The sequence below is a fragment of the Danio rerio genome, chromosome 7 (genome assembly GCF_049306965.1).
Source record: "Danio rerio strain Tuebingen ecotype United States chromosome 7, GRCz12tu, whole genome shotgun sequence".
NCBI lineage: Eukaryota > Metazoa > Chordata > Actinopteri > Cypriniformes > Danionidae > Danio > Danio rerio.
The window spans coordinates 15,661,509-15,688,645 of record NC_133182.1 but is presented as its reverse complement, the minus strand read 5'-3'; the positions used below and the strand labels follow the sequence as shown (position 1 = coordinate 15,688,645).

Below are 27,137 nucleotides of genomic sequence, written 5' to 3'. Positions count from 1 at the left end.
ACTATCCAAACTTATCCAGCAAATGTTCTACGCAGCGGATGCCCTTCCAGCCGCAATCTATGACTGGGAAACATCCATACACACACACACACACACACACACACACACACACACACACACACACACACACACACATACACACACACACACACACAAACACACACACACACTACGGTCAATTTTAGCATTGACCCGGAGAGCACCCGGAGAAAACCCACATGGACACGGGGAGAACACGCAAACTCCACACAGAAACGCCAACTGACCCAGCCAAGGCTCAAACAAGCAACTTTCTTGCTGTGAGGCGAACATGCTACCCACTGCGCCACCACATCGCCATCTTGTCATCATATATGTTATACAGTATATGTCATTTGCATTTATTACCATTTATCAGCTTTCTATAAGGGTAGGGTGAGTATTTTTGCAACATAAAACATTTTAAACATTCTAGACATATTCTAAACATTTAAATGAAAATTGTTCATTTCAGATGTAAAGACAGATGACAGCTGCTTATATGGCAACAAAACACACTGAATCACCTTGGCTAGAGTCATGCTGATTGTAAATGGAGCAAATGCATGTGAAAATGAAGATGTAATTTGAGCACATGCCTCACAGTAGACAGTGATCTATAATTACTCCATGCTGCATGCTTGAAACGTGGCCCAGCTGTTTGCTAATTGCATTACAGCAATGGTAAATGCTGCCCGCAACTCCATATGATAGTGTTACTACAGGCATTAATGTAATCTGTTAAAGCCCATTCATGTTTCTGTTCAATCACATATGGATCATAACACTGAGAATGAATCACTACTGTGAAACGTCATGGCAGATATGTGTGATCAGCGATGCTGTTTTGAATTTGCACAGAAGCTAATTGAATTGGATGCATGCATGGTTTATAAAACGGTTTAATGTGGCGTTTACACCGAGTTTCAGTTTTAAAACACATTATGGTTATGTCTGGCATCTACACTACGGCATATTTGACCCATGAAGGCAAAGCTAGGCAAGTTCATTTATAAAGCACATTTCATACACAGTGGCAATTAGAAGTAAGTAAAGTAACGTAAAGGTTTATTTATAAAGCACCTTTCCCAGACATTGAGTCACAAAGTGCTTTACAATAAGAGAAAACAAGTTAAAGAACACATATCAATAAAAGAAAACATGTTCAAACATATTAAAACAAGTTTAAAAAAAAGTACAGAAACATTAATACTGTTAATTAAAAGCTTGACCAAAAAGTTTTTTAAAAGTTCAACAGATACCAGAGTTCTCAGTGCTATCGGGAGAGTTCCAGAGCCGTGGGGCCGCCACACAAAGGGACGGTCACCTTTAGTCTTAAGACGAGTTCTGAGAATGGCTAAAAGGTCTTTGCCAGAAGACCTCAGCGACCGGCTACATGAGTGACTACGTAAAAGTTCTTGAATATATAGGGGTGCTTGACCATGTGTAGCTGAGCTAATAAGTATAAAATATACCAATGCAAATTATTAGTGAACTTCATCAAAACTTTACTTTTTAATTACTTTTGTTTTATATTTTATTTTCTTAATTATAATGTTTTGTATATAGTTTTGATAGAGATGTTTTTTATGCGGAACCATGTTGGCAAATGTTTATGGAGAGCACATATTAGTGGCGCACACAGCAACTCATGCGGTGTGTGGGCAGGCAGCGCCATCTTCAGTGTTGAATTCGCCGCTGACTGAGTTGGTTGCATGTTCTCTCGCTCTGCTAACGCGAGCCTGGTAAGGATTTTCAAGCGAGTTCACTGAGTTATTTTATGTGACAGTGAAAGTATAAACGTGATAAAACTATGATGTATCGAAGATGAATGTAAATAATCACATTTTGAGTGCTTAAAGTGACTTTTCTTTCTAATTGGCAGAGTGGAAAAAGAGAGAGACATTTCAGCATATTATTGTGCTCTCTGTGTTTTTACAGGTATGTTTATTATGTTTTGTTAAGTGATGTTTGAAATCTAATTATACAAGTTGTGTAAAATGAGGTCTGTTTGCAAAGCAATATAATTTTGCATATATTCATGTATTTTATAGTGTTAAATGTTTATTTGTGTATCTTTTCTGATATTTGACACTATTTTTCATTCTATTGCTCACTAATGTAGTGACCAGTGAAACATTATATTCCTTTTACAACTTATCTGATGTATACTATAATGTTTATTCTTTACTGCTAATTTTTGTGGTCTATTTATTTGTATTTATTTTCTTTTACCTATTGTTTTTGTCAATTTGTTGGCTATTATTAATGCAAAGAGTGTTGAATTCGCCGCTGACTGAGTTGGTTGCATATTCTCTCGCTCTGCTAACGCGAGCCTGAGTGGAAAAAGAGAGAGACATTTCAGCATATTATTGTGCTCTCTGTGTTTTTACAGAATAAACCAAACTTGAGACCTCCAACGCCGCTGTTGTCTTATTGGGAAAAAACACACACAACCAGAGTAAAACTGCTACATTAAAATGGTGCCGTGACCTACTGGATCAACAGAGTCAGCTGCAGCCGACCACCGGAGTTGTTCTACATGTTCGTGGCGTTCGTGTGCTGTAAGTGGAGGCTGAAGATTCCGTTTCACCACTGTTCCAGTAGCTGCTTCGTAAAAGAGACTGAAAAGACAAAGACTATTCTGCGGTTTGATACTGATGAACTTTTGGTTTCTCCTCATCTAATTTATTTCACATTTTCTGAGGTTAGTTATCCTTTGTGCTTATTTTGCTGTAAAATCATACCATGGCTGGGGTAAGAAAAGACTCTGAGTTTATGACACCATACCTTGGGAGGGGTAGAGGGCTGTTGGGTATAGAAATCCCTACCGCTGGTAAACCTAGAGCGTTAATTTATAGTCCTCAATCACACAATACTCCAACAAACGAACCTGCTGGTCCGACTGCCTCTACTCCTAATAACGCCGATGATAATGTTGCACAGCAGTTACGTGACCTTATTGGTGAATTAGGCAGTCAAATAGGTGATTCCATTGTCAACCGCCTGTTAGTTAGCCAAACTCCAGTTGCCACTTCTAACCCAGTCACTGTTAATCGTGTTGTCCCTGAATCCACTAGTGCAGGCCATAGTCTCGCTAATGTCAGTCTAATTGTTAAACCAGACATCAGAGAACCTCCTATGTTTAGAGGTGATGATTCAGACAAATGCACGATTCAGGAATGGATAGAGCTGATGGAATTGTATCTCCACAAAGCAGATTGCTCTAACAAAGATCAGGCAGATGAGATACTGAGCCATCTGCTAGGCAGGGCTAAAAATATTGTTAAAGTTAAACTGAAGTGCAACCCTGATGAAGCCATCTCCCCTGAAACCATCTATGATGTGTTAAGACGTTATTTTAGTGAACATCCTGGATCCTGTCAACCCCTAGCTGACTTTTATGCGACACAACCCAAAGCAAATGAGTGCCCTGTTGACTACTGGGTTAGGTTAAATACAGCTGCTGAGTTAGCAGACAGTCACTTGCAGAAACAAGGCGCGAGGATAAAAAACATGAGTTCTGAGATTTCTATGATGTTCATTAGGAATTGCCCAGACCCAGGCCTTTCTAGTGTCTTTAGGTGTAAACCTATAAGTAAATGGACTATCACTGAAATCCAGGAAGCCATAGATGAGCACCACAGAGATGTTCAGTCTAAGACACTGCCTGTCACTCATGTAGTTAAGTCTGTTCATGTTGCTACAGCCAAAGTATTGTCCAGTCCACACACTGTTCCTGGTGGTGAGAGCTTAAATGCAGCTGCTCCAGCTTTTGTCCCTGATAGTCCACTCAAGGCTGCAGAATCGCCATCTTCAGAAGCTGGCATTTTGGAGCGTGTTTTAAACATGCTAGAAAGGGTGCTGGAGCGTACTAGCCAACCTGCTCCTGCCTCACAACCAAGAGTAACGCAGTGGCGCAATACATCTCCATGTAGAGTCTGTGGTGACAGAAATCATTCAACCCGTTCACACTGTATGAGAGAAAAGAGATGCTTATCATGCCTAGAAACTGGACATCAACAAAAGCAGTGTCACAAAGTTGTCAGCCCAGCTGGACCTCCTGCTTCGGATTCATATGTTCAGGGAAACTGATGCACTCACATTTTGGAGGGGACTATGTGAGTGTACAGCATCACACCCTCGCTATGGATGATAATTTCTCTGTTTATGATGAGTGTCGCAAATCTGCCTCCAGTGATATTGTTTTTTTTCAGAACATCACCAAGCTAGAGAAGTCAGATAGTCTGTTCTATACACCAGTGTTATTGAATGATAAAGTTTCAGTTCAAGCTTTGCTAGATAGCGGATCCATGGCTTGCACGATTAATGGAGAAACTGAACGAAAGTTGTTGAGTGAAGGTATGCCTGCACAAGTTGATCAGTCACACATGGACATCCTTCTCGTTGGCTGTGGTGGTGTTAAAGTCAAACCAAGTGGAGTGTACCAGCTAAAGATGGATGTGTATGGCAAACAGCTAAGTGTGCCCACGTTAGTTGTGCCTGATCAAAAAGACCAGTTGATTCTGGGTACTAATGTTATTAAGTTCTTACTCACCCAGCTCAAACAAGACTCTAATTATTGGAATGTTGTGAACCACCCTGTGCTGTCTGGAGAACCTGAAATTGAGCAGTTCCTGAACATGCTGTCGGGCATTAACAGATGGGAGGGTAACAAAATCCCTGACATTGTGGGCACTGCTAAATTGACCCAAGCTGTCACTCTTTTGCCCAAACAGGAACATCTTGTGTGGGGTAAGCTACCACAGACTGCTCCAGTTTCCTTAGGTAGTGCTATTATGATTGAACCTACAAAGACACTGACCCACAAAAAAAGTGTCATGGTGGGAAGAGTTATAGCGTCCATGTCTGGAGATAGATGGGTCCCAGTTAAGATCATAAATCTTCTTGATAAGCCTATTACGCTGAAAAGGAACTCCAAAATTGCCGATGTGTTCCCTGTTGTGGCAGTGGAGGACCTTTGTGTGCCTAATGATCATGATGATGAAATGGTGAGTGTGCACTGCCAGAAGACTGTTGGTGATATTGTTGATGAGGAAGATCGCCCAGTCTCCAAATTTCATGAGAGCATGCAAAAACTTAACCTTGGAGACCTGGATATTGACTCGTGCGAAGTATCCACTTATTGGAAGAATGAGTTAGTGCAGCTCATTAAAAGACATGAGGAAGTGTTTTCGAAGCATAAATTGGATTGTGGGAAAGCCAAGGAGTTTGTCCACCGAATTCATTTGTCAGATGATCGTCCTTTCAGACTTCCATACCGCCGTGTCCCTCCTGCTCAGTATCTAAAGCTGAAAACTGTGCTCTCGGAGATGGAAGAACAGGAGATAATACGCAAGTCGTATAGTGAGTGGGCTTCACCCCTTGTGCTAGTATGGAAGAAGACTGGAGATCTTAGGGTGTGTGTGGATTACCGCTGGCTGAACACTCGAACTGTTAAGGATGCCCACCCCCTGCCTCATCAGGCAGACTGCTTGGCAGCTTTGGGAGGCAATGCCATCTTCAGTGCAATGGACTTGACCTCTGGGTTTTATAACATCGTTGTATCCGAGGAAGACAGAAAGTTCACTGCCTTTACAACTCCCATGGGCCTCTTTGAATTTAATCGTTTGCCACAAGGGCTCTGTAACAGTCCCGCCAGCTTCATGAGACTCATGACCAACATCTTCGGAGATCAGAATTTTCTCACACTGCTGTGCTATCTCGATGATCTTTTGGTGTATGCCCCAAATGAAGAGGAGGCCATTAAACGGCTTGAGCTTGTGTTTACTAGGCTGAAGGCACACGGACTGAAATTGGCCCCTAAGAAGTGTCATTTGTTAAGACGTAGTGTGAAGTTTCTGGGTCATATCATTGATGAGACTGGAGTGGCAACAGATCCGGATAAGGTCAGTGCCATATCGGCTGTGTCTGAAGCAGACCTCATGATGTCAGATGGACTAACACCCTCACAAAAAAAGATCAAGTCATTTCTAGGAATGGTGATGTATTATCAGAAGTTTATTCCTAACTGTTCCAGTGTAGCTAAGCCCCTGTTCAACTTGACAGCAGCACCTAAAGGGAGGAAAACATCTCAAAAGGGTGAAATAAATTTTAAGAAATTAAACCCTGGTGACTGGACAAGTGAACATAGTGAGGCTTTTCAGAATTTAAAGTCATCTTTGCTACATTCTGTTGTGCTGGCACACCCCGATTTCAGCAGACCATTCATTTTATGCACCGATGCGTCCTTGGATGGTTTAGGGGCTGTACTTTCCCAAGTACCAGAAGGTGAAAATAAGGCACGCCCAATCGCCTTTGCCAGCAAAGCCCTCACCAAGGCACAAACTAAGTACCCTGCCCATCGTCTGGAATTTCTAGCTTTAAAGTGGTCCGTCTGTGACAAGTTCAGTCACTGGCTGAAAGGACACGACTTTACTGTCTGGACGGACAACAATCCTTTAACGTACATATTAACAAAGCCCAAACTAGACGCATGCGAGCAGAGGTGGGTGTCTAAGCTGGCCCCCTATAGCTTTAACATTCAATACATACCTGGAAGCAAAAATGTGGTCGCTGATGCGTTAAGTAGACAGCCCTTCGTCCATCAGAGGGTTGGTCAAAGACTGATATCTGAACCATACAGTGTTCTGTTAAATGAGGCAGAAAAAGTTAAAGAAGACACTGTTCAGGATGCCTTTAGGTTAAGTGCGAACATCTGCACTGTTGAACACCAAGCCTGTAGGCCACTAGAACACTGTTCTCTTACTTGCACTGAAGTATCAGCAGTTCTTGATGTCCATACTCAATGGGAAACAGGAGCATCTGATAGGGCGATCCAATGGCTCTCTCAAGGTACTCACCAGTTGTTGACTCCAGGTCCCAGTCCACTGCCTGTGTTCTCACTAAGTGAGTTGCGACAGAAGCAGCAAGATGATAAGATCCTCTCAAGAGTTTTGTTTTACGTGAGTAGAGCAAAGAAGCCTTCTAGGCGTGAGAGAGCTGGTGAGACATTTGAGGTTCTCAAAACCCTTAAACAGTGGGAGAAGCTTAAAATGCTTGATGGAGTGTTGTACAGGGTGACAAAAGATGCCCTGACAGGGAAAAAGAGGTGGCAGTATGTGGTTCCAGCTTCCCTTGTCAGTCAGGCTCTTTTGGGGATCCACAATGAGGCTGGACATCAAGGTCAGGGTAGGACTTTATCCCTTGCGAGACAGAGGTTCTTCTGGACAAGTTTGGAGCATGATGTGCGTGAACATGTTAAATGTTGTAAACGGTGTGTCGTGAGCAAAACACCCGAACCTGAAGGAAGAGCCCCTCTGGAAAGCATTAAGACATCATGCCCACTGGAGTTAGTATGCATAGATTTTTGGAGTGCTGAGGATTGCAGTGGTCGCAGTGTGGATGTCCTGGTCATAACTGACCATTTTACCAAAATGGCCTGTGCTTTTCCCTGTAAAAGTCAATCTTCAAAGCAAGTAGCGAGGATTCTTTGGGATAAGTTTTTCTGTATTTATGGCTTCCCTGAGAGGATCCATTCGGATCAGGGTGCCAACTTCGAGAGCCAACTCATACGTGAACTACTGGAAGTCGCTGGTGTGAAAAAGTCTAGGACAACTGCTTATCACCCCATGGGCAATGGCCATGTTGAACGTTTTAATAGGACCCTGGGTAGCATGATTAGGTCATTACCTCCAAGGAACAAGCAAAAGTGGCCGCAAATGTTGCAAACTCTGACCTTTGCCTATAACTGCACAGCCCACGAGTCAACTGGCTATGCGCCTTTTTATCTAATGTATGGCAGAATTCCCAAGCTTCCAGTGGATGTGATGTTCAGTAGCATAGAAAGAGACTGTGCCATTGCTGATTATGATACTTATGTGAAACGTCTAAGGGATGACTTGAAAGAAGCTTTGTCTCTTGCTCAAATGAATTCTGAAGCCAGTCAAAAACGGCAAGCGGACTTGTACAACAAGAAGACAAAAGGATGCAGGATTGAAGTTGGTGACCAGGTTTTGTTGGCGAACAAAGGTGAACGGGGACGGAGAAAACTAGCTGACAAGTGGGACTCCACACCTTATGTCGTTGTTGATCTTAACCCTCAGTGTCACACATACCGCATCCGTAACACCCACAATGGGTTAGAGAAGACAGTTCATAGAAACCTGCTTCTACAAGCTAACTTCTTGCCAATTGAGACTGAAGGAGTTGAACCCTCATTCAGTGATGACTGTGAACTAGATGATTGTAGCAGTGCATTGAGTGGCGCTCTAACACCATCGTCTGCTTGTAGTCATGCAGATCGTACTGCTAGTTGGGTTGCAGAGACATTAGTCCCAGATGATGTCCCAGACAGTGTACCTATTGACACAGAGAGTGTTCTGTCATTGGTAGTGAACCCCGAAGCTTCTAGGACTTGTCTTTCTATAGTGCAGTCTGACGCCTTAAGTTGTGAAGATGTCATGGTTCATTCTGAAGTGACAAAAACTCATTCAGAGACAGACTCACTGATATCAAACAGAGCTTTGACTAGGGGTGCAAATACCTCTGAATCTGTTGTTTTGTCTTCCAGTAGAGTTTCACTTCCAGTTAGGACTAGGGTCGGAAGACTTGTGAAGCCTGTAAATAGGTTAATTCAAAACATGACTCAAAATGTGAGAATGACAAGTTCAGTCAGTGAGTTTGCGAAATCTTTATTGTCATAAGTCCTGATAATCATAGGATAAAATCCTTTTCCCTTGTAGAATCTTATCTTTTGAGTCAATTTCTCACAGTGTGTGGAATTCTGAGTTTTCAAGTCACTGTCTTGTTGAGGTCAATATGATGGTGTTTTGGGCACCATTATAGCAAGTGCGTCTTAGTAGGCCTGATCAACCTGTTTGGACCACTTACCCTGTTAGGTGGGAAGCATATATGCTGCTGTGACTTGCGTATTAAATGACAGTTGAGTTTCTCAGATAAATACTAGTTAAATTAATTTTTTTCCCTAATTGAATGCTTACCTTGAGGTGCAAGTTTTGTGAAGTTCAGAGGGGAGTATGTAGCTGAGCTAATAAGTATAAAATATACCAATGCAAATTATTAGTGAACTTCATCAAAACTTTACTTTTTAATTACTTTTGTTTTATATTTTATTTTCTTAATTATAATGTTTTGTATATAGTTTTGATAGAGATGTTTTTTATGCGGAACCATGTTGGCAAATGTTTATGGAGAGCACATATTAGTGGCGCACACAGCAACTCATGCGGTGTGTGGGCAGGCAGCGCCATCTTCAGTGTTGAATTCGCCGCTGACTGAGTTGGTTGCATGTTCTCTCGCTCTGCTAACGCGAGCCTGGTAAGGATTTTCAAGCGAGTTCACTGAGTTATTTTATGTGACAGTGAAAGTATAAACGTGATAAAACTATGATGTATCGAAGATGAATGTAAATAATCACATTTTGAGTGCTTAAAGTGACTTTTCTTTCTAATTGGCAGAGTGGAAAAAGAGAGAGACATTTCAGCATATTATTGTGCTCTCTGTGTTTTTACAGGTATGTTTATTATGTTTTGTTAAGTGATGTTTGAAATCTAATTATACAAGTTGTGTAAAATGAGGTCTGTTTGCAAAGCAATATAATTTTGCATATATTCATGTATTTTATAGTGTTAAATGTTTATTTGTGTATCTTTTCTGATATTTGACACTATTTTTCATTCTATTGCTCACTAATGTAGTGACCAGTGAAACATTATATTCCTTTTACAACTTATCTGATGTATACTATAATGTTTATTCTTTACTGCTAATTTTTGTGGTCTATTTATTTGTATTTATTTTCTTTTACCTATTGTTTTTGTCAATTTGTTGGCTATTATTAATGCAAAGAGTGTTGAATTCGCCGCTGACTGAGTTGGTTGCATATTCTCTCGCTCTGCTAACGCGAGCCTGAGTGGAAAAAGAGAGAGACATTTCAGCATATTATTGTGCTCTCTGTGTTTTTACAGAATAAACCAAACTTGAGACCTCCAACGCCGCTGTTGTCTTATTGGGAAAAAACACACACAACCAGAGTAAAACTGCTACACATGCAGAGCTCGATATGTAATGACCAGAATCTTAAAATTTACTCTAAAACTAATAGGATGCCAGTGAAGTGCCTTAAGAACAGGAGTAATGTGTGACCAGGGGCGGACTGGGACTAACAATCAGCCCTGGCACACCGCCTTTCCTTTTTTACGGTCCATCTCTGACAATTAGCTTGTGTTGCACTTACTGTTTGTTTGGCATTCTTGCTAGATTTTGATTACTTCCGCATAAGCTCTGATTGGGTCGGCCCCTCTCGAAACCAGCCAGACATTGCCGATTGGACCAATGCTTAACATTTATTATTATTATTACTATCATCATCATCATATTCACATCTTGAATGGGATAAAAGCTGATTGCATGTAAAACAATACATATAAAAAAAAAAAACCATTTAATTAGCATACCTGCCCACATTTTTAAAAAAATGGTCCGGCCCTTCTGGCATTTGCCAGAATTGCCAGATGGCCAGTCCGCCCCTGTGTGTGACCTCCTACTGCTGTTGGTTAAAAGCCTCACTGCTGCATTCTGCACAACTTGCAATCGATCCATAGAAGATTTGATTAGACAAGTGAACAGAACATTACAATAAACCCATTGTGAAGAGATGAAGGCATAAACAAGCATCTCCATCTCTTCTTTGACACAGAAATGTTGCTCAGATGAAAAAATACAAACAACAGACTTAACATGGCTATTAAAACACAGAGCTCGATTACAGATGACACCAAGATTCCTAATATCACTGCAGTTTGAAGATGACAAACCCCCAAAAACTTGCCTGATCATCGGGGTGATGCTAACTGGAGCAAAAATCAGCATTTCAGTTTTATCAGGGCTCAGTTGCAGAAAATTGTCTGCCATCCATATGTTAATGTGGACTAAACAATCCTGCAAGAGAGACAGTTTGTCTAGCCTGTCAGGGATAAACGAAAATATAATTGTACATCATCTGCATAGCAGTGGTAAGATATAACTTTAAAACTATTAACAATCTTGCTGAGAGGGAGCATATATAAATTAAAAAGAAGAGGGCCTAGGACAGAACCTTGAGGCACACCACAGGACAGATGAACAGAGTCTGATATATGAGTTCTTATGGACACAGAAAAACTGTCAGCAAGATAGGCTTTACATACACGGGAATAAAAGAGACAAATAAAATAGAAACAAATAATATAAAAAAGATGAAAACAGCGTTGAGAGTTTTTCCATATTCCAAAACACCGGTGTGTCATATTGTCTAGTATTCTATTTCAGCCTTCAAATGCTAGTTATTGCTATTTTCAATCGCTCTCTAACTAATCTTCTGGACAATTGCTCGTCAAGTTGATTAGGTATTTATTGTCATTTCAGCCATATACAGTTAGTATTAGCTTATTCATGCTTTCATGACCTCTCGATTAGATAATTGTAATGCGTTACTAGGTGGTTGCTCTGCTGGCCTAATTAACAAACTTCAGCTAGTTCAAAATGCAGCTGCTAGAGTGCTTTCTAGAACAAAGAAATATGATCATATTACTCCAGTTCTTTCATCATTGCATTGGCTCCCTAAAAAATGTTGTATAAATATTACAATTTTATTGACTACCAAAACCCTAAACGGCTTAGCTCTCCAGTATTTGAGGGAGCTCCTAGTGTTTTACAGCCCCTCACATCCGATACGCTCAATTAATTCTGGACAATTTATTATTACCAGAATATCAAAATCAACTGTAGGCAGTAGATCTTTCTTATATCTGGCACCTTAACTCTGGAACAGCCTTCCTAGCACAGTTGGGGAGGCAGACTCACTTTGTTAGTTTAAAACGAGATTAAAGACACATCTCTTTGCATTAGCATACTCATATAACACAAATGCTTTTGAAATCCAAATCTTCTAAAGGATTGTTAGTGTGCATTATTTAGGGCAACCAGAGTCAGAAACACTTTCAAAAACACATTATAATTTGAACGGCATCTACATTTATGTTGGTCGGTTTCTCCTTATCCAGAGGTCTCCATAATTTTGGACCAGGCCGTATCCTGAGTAGATGCTGTGGTGGTCATAATGGAGTGGAGAGCATGAGACTGATTCCTGAAAGACCCCAAAGACAGGTTAGTCTCCACATTGGTCCCGTGGGCCAGCCTGCACACTTCTGCAGTCCAGTGTTTGTCCAGCCTCCGGCGCCTAGACTGCAGTTCTGCACAGGAAGTTTGGCCAGAGGAGAAATGGTCGTGCCCAACTGAGCCTGGTTTCTCTCAAGGTTTTTTCCTTCACTTTCATCAATTGGTAAAGTTTGTTCCTCACCACTGTCACCACTGGCTTGCTTGGTTTGGGATTTGTGGAGCTGCGCATCGATGGATTCAGTGACTTTCAGCAGTGAAAATTAAACTACACCGAGCTAAACTACTACTACTACTGAAAACTGGACTGACACAGTTTCAATTTACAGGAACTTGCTTTGACACAATCTACATTGTAAAAGTGCTAAAGAATGATGAACTGAATGGATTGGACCAAGGTGTCATAAGCAATCATAAGCAATACCAGCCTAATCTCAAGAGGAAAAGTAACTACTACACGTTTTTGACAGTTTATTGGCTAATTCATACAAATTTAATTGAGTTCAGTCATATGAACATACATGATTTTTAAAAGGAGATGTGGCACCAAACTCCACCCCTAAACCCAAACATCATTGGGGGATGAGCAAATCAAACTAAAATGTACAAATTAGGCCGTGCGAAATCATCCAAAATAGCTAATAAATCAAAATGTTACACATTGCCGTGAGATCACATTAGTGATGCAGTGTTTTTGGTTTGGTTTTTTCACTGATGTGCAAACGTGGATGGTTTTGAAAACATTGTCATGTAAATGTGAAACTTTTAAAAAGCAAGGGGAAAATCTTTTCCAATTTTAGTTTCAGCGTTCTCATGTAAACATAGCCTAAAATACCATTTAAAAATGAAAAGGCTCAAGTGTAAATGCACTCTAAGTTGGCTGATCACACCGAACGCGCTTTTTGCGTTAAGAGCCGCATTTTTTGAATGATTTACTAACGGCCGCAAACATTTTGCATCCTGCGCGTCTCACTTTTTAACCGCCTGCTCCTCACGTTTTTGCCATTGCAGGCTGTGCTCTCGCAGTTGTAAAAATTCAACTCTGAGCGAAAAAAGCGCTTTACGTCACTCGCGTCTTTTTCATTCTTCAATCAAATGAAAGCAGAGGCGGGGTTTCCACTGAAGTGACAGCAGTTTTTACGTTGTCCAGACAACTACGGAGATTTTTGAAGATGGAGGAGAGACTTGTGGTTGCTGTTTTGATTTATCTGGTGCTGTATGACTCACTAATCTTGAATATCACAATATTATTAAATATTAAAATTATACCAATATCAAAAGCAACACTCGCGCACGATCCCCAGCTTATTCAGTCATTGCCTTGCGACATAAAAGACGTTTATTTTAAAACGGAAAAGTGCATTTGGTTTGATCGGCCCCTAATACTGGTAGTTAATTTACAGTTAATATATTTAATACTGCTTTTGAAATTCATGTGCTGCCTAAACATGCAGCAAAGACAGAAATTACATTTCTCATCATTATTATACCCACATTTGAACCTGAAAAGGGTTTTAAGTGTCTTTTTATATATCAGCCTCGCTTTTATTTTACCTTAATTCATTTATTAATTTTCCTTCGGCTTAGTCCCTTTATTAATCTGGGGTCGCCACAGCGGAATGAACCGCCAACTTATCCAGCATATGTTTTACACAGCGGATGCCCTTCCAGCCGTAACTCTACTATACTGGGAAACATCCATAAGCACTCATTCACACACATATAATACAGCCAATTTAATCCACACAAACACAGGGAGAACATGCAAGCACCACAAAGAAATGCCAACTGGCCCAGCCGGGACTCAAACCAGAGACCTTCTTGCTGTGCGGCAACAGTACTAACCACTGAGCCGCCCTATTTTTGCTTGTTAAATACTTAATTTATACAAAAAAACCCTTTAATTAAAATTCTATTAAAACTCAATTAACTTTTGATTAAAAAAGCCATTCTTCAAACACGTAACATATAAACTTTTTATAATAGTTTAGCAAAGCTTATGCTAGCAAAAATAAACATACAAACATTCAACAAAACTCCTGCCTTTTCACTGCTGGCTAATCTAAAAGGCTCTTATTGGTTCGTGAGATCAATAGGAATGTGTGATTGGTTATAATGTCTTAAACAAAAAGGCTGTTTGTTATAAAAAGAGAGTATAACTAACATAATATTTAATTATGCAGCAATATTTACATTTTTGGGCCATTTTTTTACCATTCACTTACTTCCACGATGTCTGAGTTGGTTCTGCTCTCGTGAGGTTCGTTGTATTCTGTGTACTTGAGCAAGACCTTGTCCATGTCTGTGCTGGCGTACTGGAAGAGCTTATTGGAGCTGTTGAAGATAATCAGGGCTATTTCACAATCACACAGAACGCTGAGCTCATACGCCTTCTTCATCAGTCCAAACTTCCTCTTCGTGAACGTCACCTATGAAAACAATAGGAGAAATTACAGAAATGTCAACTTAGAGATGAGATCAACTTAGAGTTCAGGTAATTAGATCTGTTCACTATTGAATGATGTGAGTTTGCATTAAACCAAACATTTGAGCGCAAAAATCTATATTTTTTGCAAAAAATTATTATTAAAAATTTTATTAAATTATTACAAATTATTAATTTTAGTTAGCTAAAAATTTTTATTATGAAGGATCATGTATATTTTAATTCATTAAATGTGAAAGCCCCCTGAGATCTCATATTTGAGGGGGTCCCTGTTATGAAGAACTGGGTTGCACTGGTAACTGTTACGGTGCCAATCGTCTCAGTATGTATATTAACACTATTAATGTCCAATAACCATGAAAGAAAAAACACAGACGTACTAAATTGTAGGTGTTTACTCAAATAGGATATATTAATTCTTAAATAACAATATTATTTAAATGAAACAAAAACATACATCAAAAGAGCGTAGGCCTGCGCAAATAATAATGAAATAAAAGGTTCACAATAGTATGTAAAGAATAATGCTGATTGCTTACAAATCAATAAGAAAGAAAACTATTATAAAAAGTCCTTTCTACACGTTCAGATACCAGGAGGTTGAATGAAGCTGGTCTTTTAGCTACAGTCTCAGGGCCGTTGGTGCACAATGAATCCTCCCGCGATGAGAAGGGCAGGAATTTCAGCCGGTACTGGATGTTGCTGAATAATTATGATACTGCTTCATACGACTCTTGCACATGTGTGGTTCTATAATGAACAAATTAATGTGATCAGTAATAATTGGAATCATCGTATGATGGACACCAGCAGCACTACAAATGTGCTGAGTCATAGCCATACAATATGCATGTAGATAATAGTAATGTGGGCAATTAAATACTCAAACATTACAATCAACAATGCAGCAGTTGTACATCAATTAAACACAAGTAACTGACAATCATATTAATATAATATAAGGTACTGTCGAGTGACACTCACGTTTCTCATTGACGCACTTGCAAGGATCGTCACGAGCGAGACTTCGGCACCGTCTATAAGCGTTATTAAAAACCATCCGCTGTCAATCCAGATTATCATACACCCTTCTGCAGTTCACAAAGTGAAGGTGCTACAGAGCGAGTGGATAGTTTACTGTTTTACGCCGTAAAAGATGAGATTGTAGGACCTCCGCTTTCACATCGCCATTCCTGAACTGATTCACTTTCGTTTTTTTCATTCGGTTGACTTGAACTGATCTGAACTGATTCGCGAACGCTGGCTTGATTTGGTTGATTCCTAACTGAACTGATTCCCGGTGGCGCAACTCACTAAATATGCCACACCTTTTCTTCTAAATGAGATATAAAATAATCTTCATACAACACCTATTTTAAATGTGCATAAACTGAACAATGGCTTTTTTACAGCCGCCCCCAAATTTGGTAGTCAAATTTGCTAACAGCATATTTACTGTATGACATCTGTATCTTGAGGTAAAGCGGGTAGTCTGATTAATTTGGCAACTGGTCGAGTGTAGGTGTGTTCCTTGACCTTAATGACAGCTGTTCTAACTCTACCATCAGGGCTAGGAATGATTGATGAAACAGTACCAACACGCCAAAGTGCTCTGGGTAATTGCTCGTCAGCTATGAGGACTACAGTTCCAACTGTGATGTTATCTCTTTCTTGTTTCCACTTCTGCCGCGCTTGTAATGTAGGCAGGAAGTCATGCACAAAATGTTTCCAAAAGTGGTCACTGAGAATTTGGCTGTGCCTCCATCTCTTTCGACTGAGCAGATCCGACTCAGGATAGACTACCTGAGGTAGGGAGGAGTCAGGCCGCCCCATGAGCAATGAATTTGGCGTCACAGGGTCTGGATCCGCGACATCACTAGACACGTAACCGAGTGGTCTCGAATTTAAGATACCTTCGACCTCCACTAAGACAGTCCTCAAGACTTCTTCAGTTACTATTTGAGCACCCAAGGTGGTCCGCAGTGCTGTCTTCACAGACCGCACTTCTCTCTCCCAAGATCCACCAAAGTGTGGTGCACTGGGAGGATTAAAGCGAAATCTGATTTGTTCTTTAGCCAGTTGGTCTCTCAGTAGTGGTTGCATCTCCTTGAAAGCTTCCTCCAATTCCGTATTTCCTCCTCGGAAATTAGTTCCTTGGTCGGATAAAAGCTCATAAGGTCTTCCCCGACGTGCAGTAAAGCGTCTCAGAGACAACAGAAATGAATCAGTGTCCATATGGTCCAGAAGGTCAAGACTGACTGCTCTAGTGGTAAGGCACTTATACACTATACCCCACCTCTTCTCTGTTCGTCGGCCTATCTTTATCATAAGGGGGCCAAAACAATCAACACCAGTGGAGTAAAAGGGAGGTTTAAACAACCTAAGACTGGAAGGTGGAATATCTGACATCTTCGGAATAACTGGTCGGCCTCTCCACTTTTGGCATTCTGGGCAGCAGCGCTGATGCTTTTTCACTGCCTCTCTCCCTCTTAGGATCCAAAATTTCCGTCGTAGCTCAGCGTACACTCTTCCAGGTCCGGAATGGAGTAATTTTGCATCATAATGCTTAATAAGAAGAGTAACTACTGGATTAGTGGGATTTAAAACGACAGGATGTAAAATATCTTTGGTGAGGCTCTCACATCTTCTAAGTCTGCCGCCCACTCTGATCAGATTGGAGTCTTGGTCATATTCAGGTGCAAGTCCTGACAGTTGACTACTGTTTGGTACAGGCTTTCCTTCCTTGAGCAATGCAAACTCTTTTGGGAAATCATGCATCTGACAATGTCTCAGGAGAGTCAGTTCTGCATCGTGATAGTCATTTGCATTTGGTGGTTGTCCCTTTTCAGCCGCCCCATGAAGGGATTTCACTGTGTTGTCTAGTAGCTCTTGATAACTACTGAATTGCTGAACATCTGGAATAACTGGTGTTTCATTAAGTGTCCCACAGAAGGTGAGTTTCCTAAGCTCAGAGTCTTCATCAGGGGTTTGACGTTCAGGAACCTTTGGCCAGTTACATTTTGGTTGTGTCAAGAAGGCTGGACCTTGCCTCCAGCGATTGTCTTGGGTCAATTGTGTCAACGTCAGACCACGAGTAATATCATCAGCAGGATTAGTCGATGAATCGACATAATGCCAGGATCCTGGGTCAGACAACTCTTGTATTTCGCTAACTCTGACTCCCACAAACACCTTGTACCTGCAAGAATCAGACTGCAGCCAAGCTAGAACTGTGGTAGAGTCAGTCCAATATACAAAGTGGTGGATCTCTTGCGTCAGTTCTCTCTTCAAGACGGCACCTAGCTGTGCTCCCGTCAGAGCCCCACATAGCTCTAAGCGTGCAATGGAGAGTTGTCTCTTCGGAGCCACTCTGGATCTTGCTGCTAGGAAAGCTATCTGTGTGTTCTGCTGATCATCTTCAGTACTCAAGTATGCTACTGAGCCATAGGCTCTCTCTGAAGCATCGCAGAAAATGTGAACACTGCGATGTTTGATTGGCTGCTGAACAATACCACTGTAGCACCGTGGTAAGGTGATCTGAGCTAAATGGGGAAGCTCATTTTCCCATTCTTCCCATGCAGCTAGCAGATCAGCTGGCAGACAGGGGTCATCCCAGCCTCTTTTCTTGTTCCAGAGCAATTGTACAATGATCTTTGCCCTTGTAGTGAAGGGAATCAGATACCCTAAGGGGTCGTATTGCTTTGCAAGTGTGCGGTAAATCTTGCGCATGGTGATTTCTCCTTTATCCTCTTGGAATGGTTTGTATGCTAAGGTATCAGATTGGCAGTTCCATATTAGTCCAAGGGTTTGTTCCAGAGGGTTAGTTGTACCTTGGCTGAGCCAGATCTCGCTGCCCTTTGACTTCAGCTCAGATGGAAAATGGTCAATGACCGTAGGATCATTACTGGCCCATTGTCGCAACTCGAAACCACCCTCCGATAGATGATTTTGTAATCTGTTTACTAGCTGCTTGGCCTGTTCCACATCTGAGATGCTTTTAAGACAGTTGTCTACGTAGAAATTACGTTCAACAGTTTGCCGCACATCATCTGTGGACTCAAGGATTCCTGCATGTGACTGAAGGGCGAAAACAGCACAGCAGGGACTGCAGGTGGTTCCGAAAGGTAAGACTGCCCATTGATAGATGGTTGGAGGCTCAGACGTAATGCCATCACGCCATAGGAATTTGAGAAAGGGTTTGTCTTCATCAAGGAGGCGAACTTGATGAAACATGCCTCTCACATCACTACAAACAGCAATTGGATGCTCCCGGAAGCGAAGTAGTACTCCCAACAAACTTGGCCCAAGAGTAGGCCCAGGTAGTAGGTTCTCATTCAGTGATTGACCTTGGTATTCAAAGGAGCAGTTAAATACTATGCGGTTCTTTCCATTGTGATGGACGATATGATGAGGTATATACCATGAATGAGAGCTCAAACCACACTCCTCTGTTGTTGGTAAAGTGATGTATCCTGCTTGCTGTAACTTTTGGATTTCAGTATTATAGATATTGGTCAATTTGGGCTCTTTAGACAGTCGTTTTTCTGCACTACGTAGCAGAGGTAGAACAGCTTCTTTGGGTGCATTCAATGGTGGGAGTGACTCTTTCCAGAGTAGTGGGGTTGCGTATCTTTTGACTCCCTCCACATTAATTCTGACTGTTTTTTCCTCCAGAATCCGAATGGCCTCAGCATCTTGACGTGAGCGTGTCACAACCTTATCAGAGCGATAGGGCAGAATATCCAGTTTCCACAAGTTCTCCACTTGGTTGAATAGTTCTGAGTCTGGTTTTGCACAAGAAACAAAGAAACATTCCTGTGGTTGGAGCTGAGAACAAAGGATCCTTGATGGACCTTGCAATGTCCATCCAAGTCTCGTATGTACTGCTGCCGGTCCTCCTTTAGACCCCAATATCACAGGTTCCACAGGTGTTATCAGATGTGGGTAGTCAGAACCAATAAGCACTAATGGCTGTGCCTGATTGATTGCATGTAGAGGCAGATCTCTGAGATAGCCATGTTTCTGCTGCAATTCAGTGATGGGATAAGTATGTTTGACTAACCCCAACCCTTTTGCAGTAAAGGCTCCAAAAACTTGAAATGATCTGTCAGGTTGTGAAGCAGGAGCGATTGTGAAGGACACTGAATTTCCACGAATGGTGTGTACCTCCTGTCTCACTGTACGAAGCGCTAAGTCCTCAATTGTTCCTTGAAGGCCTAAACGCTGAGCAGCCTCATGCAATAAAATCGTTCGCTCTAATCCATCATCCAGCACCGCATAGGTCTCTAGTGACCTGTCCCCATTACGAATCACAACCCGACTCAATTTAAGTAGCACTTGCTTTCCGCTTGTGGGTCGGTCCAGATACAAGGTCTGAGAAGTAGAACTTACTGGATCTGTGCTACTATGTGACTCTCTGATGTTGCATGTCCTGCTTGAATCAGAGTTGGTATTAACATCATGCAGCACTTCAAGATGTCTCCTTTCGCATTGTTTACATTTCGCCTTTAGAGTACACTTTGAGGTTGGATGACTTCGGCCACATCTCCAGCATCGGTGACCCATTTTAATCCAATTCTCGACCTGTTGCTTAGTCAGGAGCTTAAAGTTTGAGCACTGATTCATATAATGATTGATGGTATCACAAAAGGGACAATACTTCTTGGGCTTCTCCTGTGTTTTTCCTGAAGGTACTGACCCTGTACCAAAGTTTCCTGTTAATACTTCCTTCTGGTCTCTCCCATGTAGGATAGTAGTTGGCTTTCGAGCAGGAAATCCTGGCCTCTTATCCTTGTGTAGACCAAACTTCTCTCGATCAAGAAAGGTAGTGTATCGTGTTCCCTCTACCTGCACACGTACCTCATATTCAAGCCAGTCAGCTAAATCAAGCAGTGTAGGGATGGGAGTCTGCAGTGGGTTGATAAATCTCTTAAAGTTGGCTCTCAGATCATAAGGCAACTTTGTTAAGAGGCGTGATACATGAGAACCGCATTTCAGCTCGGTCCATCCTGGACTACCCAACTGATTCAACATCCCTACTAAAGCACGAACACGAAGAGCAAATCCTTTGAAGGCTCTGACATCTCCACTTCTGATATTGGGCCCATCCATCAAACTGGATATTCGCTGCAGTGCCAGCTGGTGTGGTTGCCCATACATGTCTATAAGTGCTCGCATAGTGTCACTAAAGGGAGAAGGACCATGACTGTAAGAATCTGCAATGAGCAAGGCATCTTCTAATTTCAAATGATCCATGAGTATTTGAAACTTGAATGATTCAGATGCGTCTTCAGGCAAAACGTTGTCTAAAGCAAGTTTAAGTCGATTAAACTCTCGCGGATCATCATGTATAAAATCTGGGATGGTGGGTGTAGGCCCACGATACTGGACTGACATAGACTGGTAAGGAAGATTAGGCTCTTGGTGCAAGGTTGGATATGGCATATCAGTTGAATAGAATCGTTCATTATCAGGATAGTGATTATTTCTCCGTTCTCGTTGAAAATAAGGACCAGAATGTTCAAGCATGACTGGTTTGTGGGAAGTTTGAGTTAAATGCCCATAACGTGGATCACTAAGATTTCTGGCAGGCTTGTACTCTGAATGCGAATTATATTTATATGGGTCAGCAGGAGGATGACATGGATCTCGAGGGGGTTGACGAAAGTGATTGGGTAATGGGTTAGATTCATCATATAGCCGATTAGATGGAGTAGACTGATTATGACGATCAATTGCATATGGCATAAGTTTCCTCTCTACCATGGGGGGCTCCGCATATTGAGGTGTTGCCTGACCTGAATGTATTGGAGCACCACTCAGTCGTCCTGTTTCCTTTAGACGATGTATGAGATCTTCAATGAGGTCTTGTCGGCTATCGTTATACACATGCAGTGACTCATCTCTTGGAGGCACTGGTGGGGGCAGTTCGGGTTGATCAGAACTTTGCTCATAATGAGGGGGAGACATCCTCCTAGCAGCCATTGGAATAGCAGATCTGTCAAACTCCGCATCAGGAGATGGCTGTAAGGATGGCGAAACCTGTGGTGTATCTAACACAGGTAAATTAGTGATTATTTCTGAAATTCGTTGCACATCTTGCCTCAGCTGCTTGCTCTCTTCTCTCATTTCGTGGATGAAAGAGATAACATCAGTATTTCTTACTGCACTAGCATGCTCGTTTGCGAATGTATGCTGTGTCTGAGCTAAACCAAACTCATAATCTTGAAGATATGAAGGCGGTCTAGTAATTCTACGTGGGCGAACTACGTCACTATCTAACATTTTCTCTCCTGGTTTGGACATCGTTACTGAGACGGTTGTGCCTCCGGCTCGAAGGACCATAAAATGTTATGAAGAACTGGGTTGCACTGGTAACTGTTACGGTGCCAATCGTCTCAGTATGTATATTAACACTATTAATGTCCAATAACCATGAAAGAAAAAACACAGACGTACTAAATTGTAGGTGTTTACTCAAATAGGATATATTAATTCTTAAATAACAATATTATTTAAATGAAACAAAAACATACATCAAAAGAGCGTAGGCCTGCGCAAATAATAATGAAATAAAAGGTTCACAATAGTATGTAAAGAATAATGCTGATTGCTTACAAATCAATAAGAAAGAAAACTATTATAAAAAGTCCTTTCTACACGTTCAGATACCAGGAGGTTGAATGAAGCTGGTCTTTTAGCTACAGTCTCAGGGCCGTTGGTGCACAATGAATCCTCCCGCGATGAGAAGGGCAAGAATTTCAGCCGGTACTGGATGTTGCTGAATAATTATGATACTGCTTCATACGACTCTTGCACATGTGTGGTTCTATAATGAACAAATTAATGTGATCAGTAATAATTGGAATCATCGTATGATGGACACCAGCAGCACTACAAATGTGCTGAGTCATAGCCATACAATATGCATGTAGATAATAGTAATGTGGGCAATTAAATACTCAAACATTACAATCAACAATGCAGCAGTTGTACATCAATTAAACACAAGTAACTGACAATCATATTAATATAATATAAGGTACTGTCGAGTGACACTCACGTTTCTCATTGACGCACTTGCAAGGATCGTCACGAGCGAGACTTCGGCACCGTCTATAAGCGTTATTAAAAACCATCCGCTGTCAATCCAGATTATCATACACCCTTCTGCAGTTCACAAAGTGAAGGTGCTACAGAGCGAGTGGATAGTTTACTGTTTTACGCCGTAAAAGATGAGATTGTAGGACCTCCGCTTTCACATCGCCATTCCTGAACTGATTCACTTTCGTTTTTTTCATTCGGTTGACTTGAACTGATCTGAACTGATTCGCGAACGCTGGCTTGATTTGGTTGATTCCTAACTGAACTGATTCCCGGTGGCGCAACTCACTAAATATGCCACACCTTTTCTTCTAAATGAGATATAAAATAATCTTCATACAACACCTATTTTAAATGTGCATAAACTGAACAATGGCTTTTTTACAGTCCCCAAGTAATCATGGGGTAACAATGGTGAAATTCAGCTTTGCTGTATATTGAAACAGAAGAAATTCTTTTACATTTTTAATAATATTTTACAAAAATACAGTGTTTATTGCATTTTTGATTAAATAAATGCTGCCTAGTAAGTAAGTAAGTAAGTAAAGTTTATTTATAAAGCACATTTACTTCAGTTTGGCACTGACCAAAGTGCTGAACAAAACCATAGCACAAAAAAAGAGTAAAAAGATAAAAGAGTAAAAGATAACAATAAAAGTAATAATAGGAATAAAAGTATTACAGCAACAACCACAATAAAGATTAAAAGCCTGGGAATGCAATAGAATAAAAATGTGTCTTAAGTCTGGACTTAAAAATAGAGAGAGAAGAAGCACTTGTAATATCCGGTGGTAGCTGGTTCCACAAACGAGGAGCAGCGACTGCAAAGGCTCTATCCCCTTTCAGTTTAAGTCGTGACCGAGGAACTTGAAGTAAAATTTTATTTGAGGACCTAAGAGACCGAGGAGTTGACTGTAAGTTAATAAGCTCTGATATATAAGAAGGTGCTTGCCCATTCAGTGCTTTAAAAACAATAAGTAAAATCTTGAACTGAATTCTAAAATTAACAGGAAGCCAATGAAGGGATGCTAAAACTGGTGAGATATGAGCATGTTTTTTGGTGTCTGTTAAAAGTCTAGCTGCCGCATTTTGAACCAACTGCAACCGTGCCAATGAGGATTGGGGGAGACCAACATATAGAGAATTGCAATAGTCTAGGCGGGACGTGATAAAAGCATGTATGACCTTTTCCAGATCTTGAAAGGAAAGAATGGATTTGAGTCTGGAGATGATCCTCAGCTGATAATAACTATTCTTAACCACTGAGCTAATTTAGGTCAGAATAAATGCACATTTCTTGAATTTCTATCTATAAATATTTAAACAACAGTTCTGTCTGTTACTTGAATCTGATTGGCTGATGGCTGTGCGATATTTTGCCAGTAACATCACACAAAGGACTCTTCACCCTTCACCTCTGTGTAATACTCCGCCCACATACAGCAAGCAACAAGCAGAGATGCTACAGTTTGATAAATATTATGTTGTTAGACAACAAAATGTACTTTTGAGGCTTTTTTAGTCGAGAATCTAGTTGTTTAGATTGCAACTATGCAGTTTATTTGTAAGAATAGTGCCTATTTTTAAATATTTACAATTTCTGAGAGCTCGTCGGCAGCCAAAGACGGATGACGTTTTCTATCCACAAGATGGCGTCAGAACCGCATAATAAGCCCTTTGCTCAGTGTGTTCTCTTGAGCGCGAATAAAAAGCTGAAAAACGGAAGCCTTGTGGTTTTTAAGGTGGACCAGATAAAGTCAATAAGAAGCTGCTAATAAGAAGCTGGATTCAGCCTTGTCCCTTCTTATCGCAAACACAACAGCAGTCTGGTGAGAAATCTCTGTGAATGGATGGCATATCATGTCACGTTCAGCCTTATAATCTTAAAATGTGAGCAAAAATTGCTCTTTTGTCATCACCTTAAGGGGGGTCACACACCAGAAGCGCCACTTCACATTATGCTATAGAGAATCATTCAAATACTAGCTCTAGCTATATACGGTGGTGAATTAGTCAGCTGCAGATGTGAATGAATGGTGGAAGAAAGTAGTTCCTAATACAAAAGAGTTTTAGACTCTCCCTGTTTGATTTTTTTATTTTATGTACAAGATTGTGCTGTCGAACTGTTGTATAAACAGAGGCCTGCGGCCTCGTGCCAACACACGCCTCCCACCAGTGCTGATAAACAACCATAGCACACTGCTACTCATGTGATTTTACTCATATATATATATATATATATATATATATATATATATATATATATATATATATATATATGTGTGTGTGTGTGTGTGTGTGTGTGTGTGTGTGTGTGTGTGTGTGTGTGTGTGTGTGTGTTCTTTCTGACACCTTAAACTTTGTGGAAATTTAAAAAAGGAAAAAGATTAATTTAATTTAATCTTAATTAAAAGTTTCCCTTTTTAATTTAATTTTCCCTTTTTAAATTTCAATTAGTTTTAATTCAAAAATTTCCCTTTTTAATTCAATTTTCCCTTTTTAATTTTTTAAAAAATATTTCCCATTTTTAATTTATTATAATTTTTTTCTTTTTTATTTAATTAAAATTTCTCCCCTTTAATTTTATTTGGTTTTCCCCCTTTTTTAAATTTAATTGAATTTTCCCTTTTTATTTAATAAATTTTTTTATTTTTAATTTAATTTAATATTTCTTTTACCTTTTCTCTTTCAATTCAAATTAATTTGATGTAATTTAATTACAATTTTCGCTTTTTCATTTTAACTTAATTTTTTCCTTTTTAAATTTATTATTATTATTTTTCCCTTCTATAATTATTTTATTTTATTTATTTATTTTTTTTTTGTTTTTCCCCTTTTAATTTAATTAAATTTAATTAAATTTAAGTTAACAAATCTGGCCTCCTAACATCAGTATCTATTTAATTTTCTTATTACCTCCAATATATTTTTAAAATGTTTGCTGCATTAGACTAATGAGGAATCATCATATTATTCACACACTTTTGTTCTTTTGTTGCTTTGATTACTTATACTCTCTGCATTTGTTGCAAGTTGTTTTGGATGAAGGGTCTGCTTAATTATTGCATCATTTCATCATCACATTGATATTGTATTTCTAATAACAACACCAACAGAAACCCATTTAAATGTCTCACATCAAACTGTCGAAAAAACAGAATAAATGCATCTCCAAGCTTTTAACACACTTGAAAAAAAGTGTTTTGGTACTGTATTGTTTTTTCCCTAAGCGTGTGCTCATTAATAGCATGAGAACAAGTCATTCTTCACCACTGTCAGATGCTGTCAGCTGTCAGGGTTGCCAGATCTTCTCATGTTTCCTGCCAATTATCGCCCTCTCTGAGGAATCTCGAGCTTGTTGCCACTTCACAGCTGAGGGCCAGATCCTTACAGCAGCGCACGAAACACAGAGTGTGTTTATCGCCAATGTCACAGTGCAAAAACACATTTGAAATGCCTAAATGTGGTTCCAGAGACTCTTAAAGAGGCAGGACTTTGAATTATAAGACTTCATTTGAATGGTTCCCTTTTAGACATTATGTTCACTACATGTAATGCTGAAATGACACATCAACTAGCAGTCATTAGTAGACTATGCGATGAATATATCTGCCACTTCTGTATAAAAATACTTGTTAATATCTGTGATTCACAAGTGTTTTCTGTTTATTTACGATTGTGAATTGTATAATGGGATGTTGACCTTTGCTTTGTTGACTTTAAATGTTGAAAAGTCAACTCTAAAGCTTAACTAAGTGACTTTTATTGACATTTTAGAAGTTTGAAATATTATAACGTAAAAGAAATTATATACAGAGAGAATTAAGTCTGTAAAATAAGAGAAAATGTACAGGCAGTTTATTACAAGGGTTTTGTAGCACAATATATAACACCATCACAGGCAATATATCACTTTAAACTATTAAAAATGGGAATGAAAATCACCCTTTTCCAACTTTTTAAGGTTAAAAGTTGTTGTAAGAAAGATCAAGATCCCATGATGCGACTCAAAAGCATAAAAAGGGGGAAAATAATGAATCACAAAATACGAAAAACTGCTAACCTACAGATATTTTTACAAAGCTGCAAAAACACACACAATAATCTGTCAGACTGGAAACGCAAGCTCGTGCGACAAGTTCACAGTTCGCTGCGTTGAGTGAACTCTGACCTGCGAAACCGTATCACGTGACAGCATGAGACCAATTGAGAATCAAAGCATGACCTCTCTGGACAGAAATTTTAAATATGGACCAATCGCTCGCTTTTTTAAATGTCTATTCATCTGGTTTAATCCCGTTCCTTTACACAGTGCCGTACAACAGAATTTCACATGCTCAAACTCCGCACTCAGCTGTGTGACCGCAGCTTCATTCTTAAGATGTTTCAGCAG

The 27,137-nt window shown here is 40.2% G+C and overlaps 2 protein-coding genes across 6 annotated transcripts in view; both read right to left on the bottom strand.

The window, feature by feature from the left end:
- Nucleotides 1–27,137, bottom strand: part of mef2ab (myocyte enhancer factor 2ab) — a 77,301-nt gene that overhangs the window by 21,116 nt on the left and 29,048 nt on the right. For all 5 annotated transcript variants that reach the window (XM_073908119.1, XM_073908122.1, XM_073908121.1 and 2 more), the window contains exon 3: nucleotides 14,421–14,624. In XM_073908119.1, coding sequence (XP_073764220.1) covers nucleotides 14,421–14,624 — 204 coding nt within the window. The remainder of the gene's footprint in view (nucleotides 1–14,420; nucleotides 14,625–27,137) is intronic.
- Nucleotides 15,626–22,937, bottom strand: LOC110438689 (uncharacterized). The gene is made up of 2 exons (XM_073908118.1): nucleotides 22,704–22,937; nucleotides 15,626–22,469 (listed from the first exon to the last, which is right to left on the bottom strand). Exon 2 carries the CDS (start codon nucleotides 21,983–21,985, stop codon nucleotides 16,094–16,096), a length of 5,892 nt encoding a protein of 1,963 aa, XP_073764219.1. The 5' UTR covers nucleotides 21,986–22,469; nucleotides 22,704–22,937; the 3' UTR covers nucleotides 15,626–16,093.

What these genes read in the sequence shown, in the direction of transcription:
- LOC110438689 (XM_073908118.1), bottom strand. Translation starts at nt 21,985, where the DNA reads ATGGTCCTTCGAGCCGGAGGCACAACCGTCTCAGTAACGATGTCCAAA.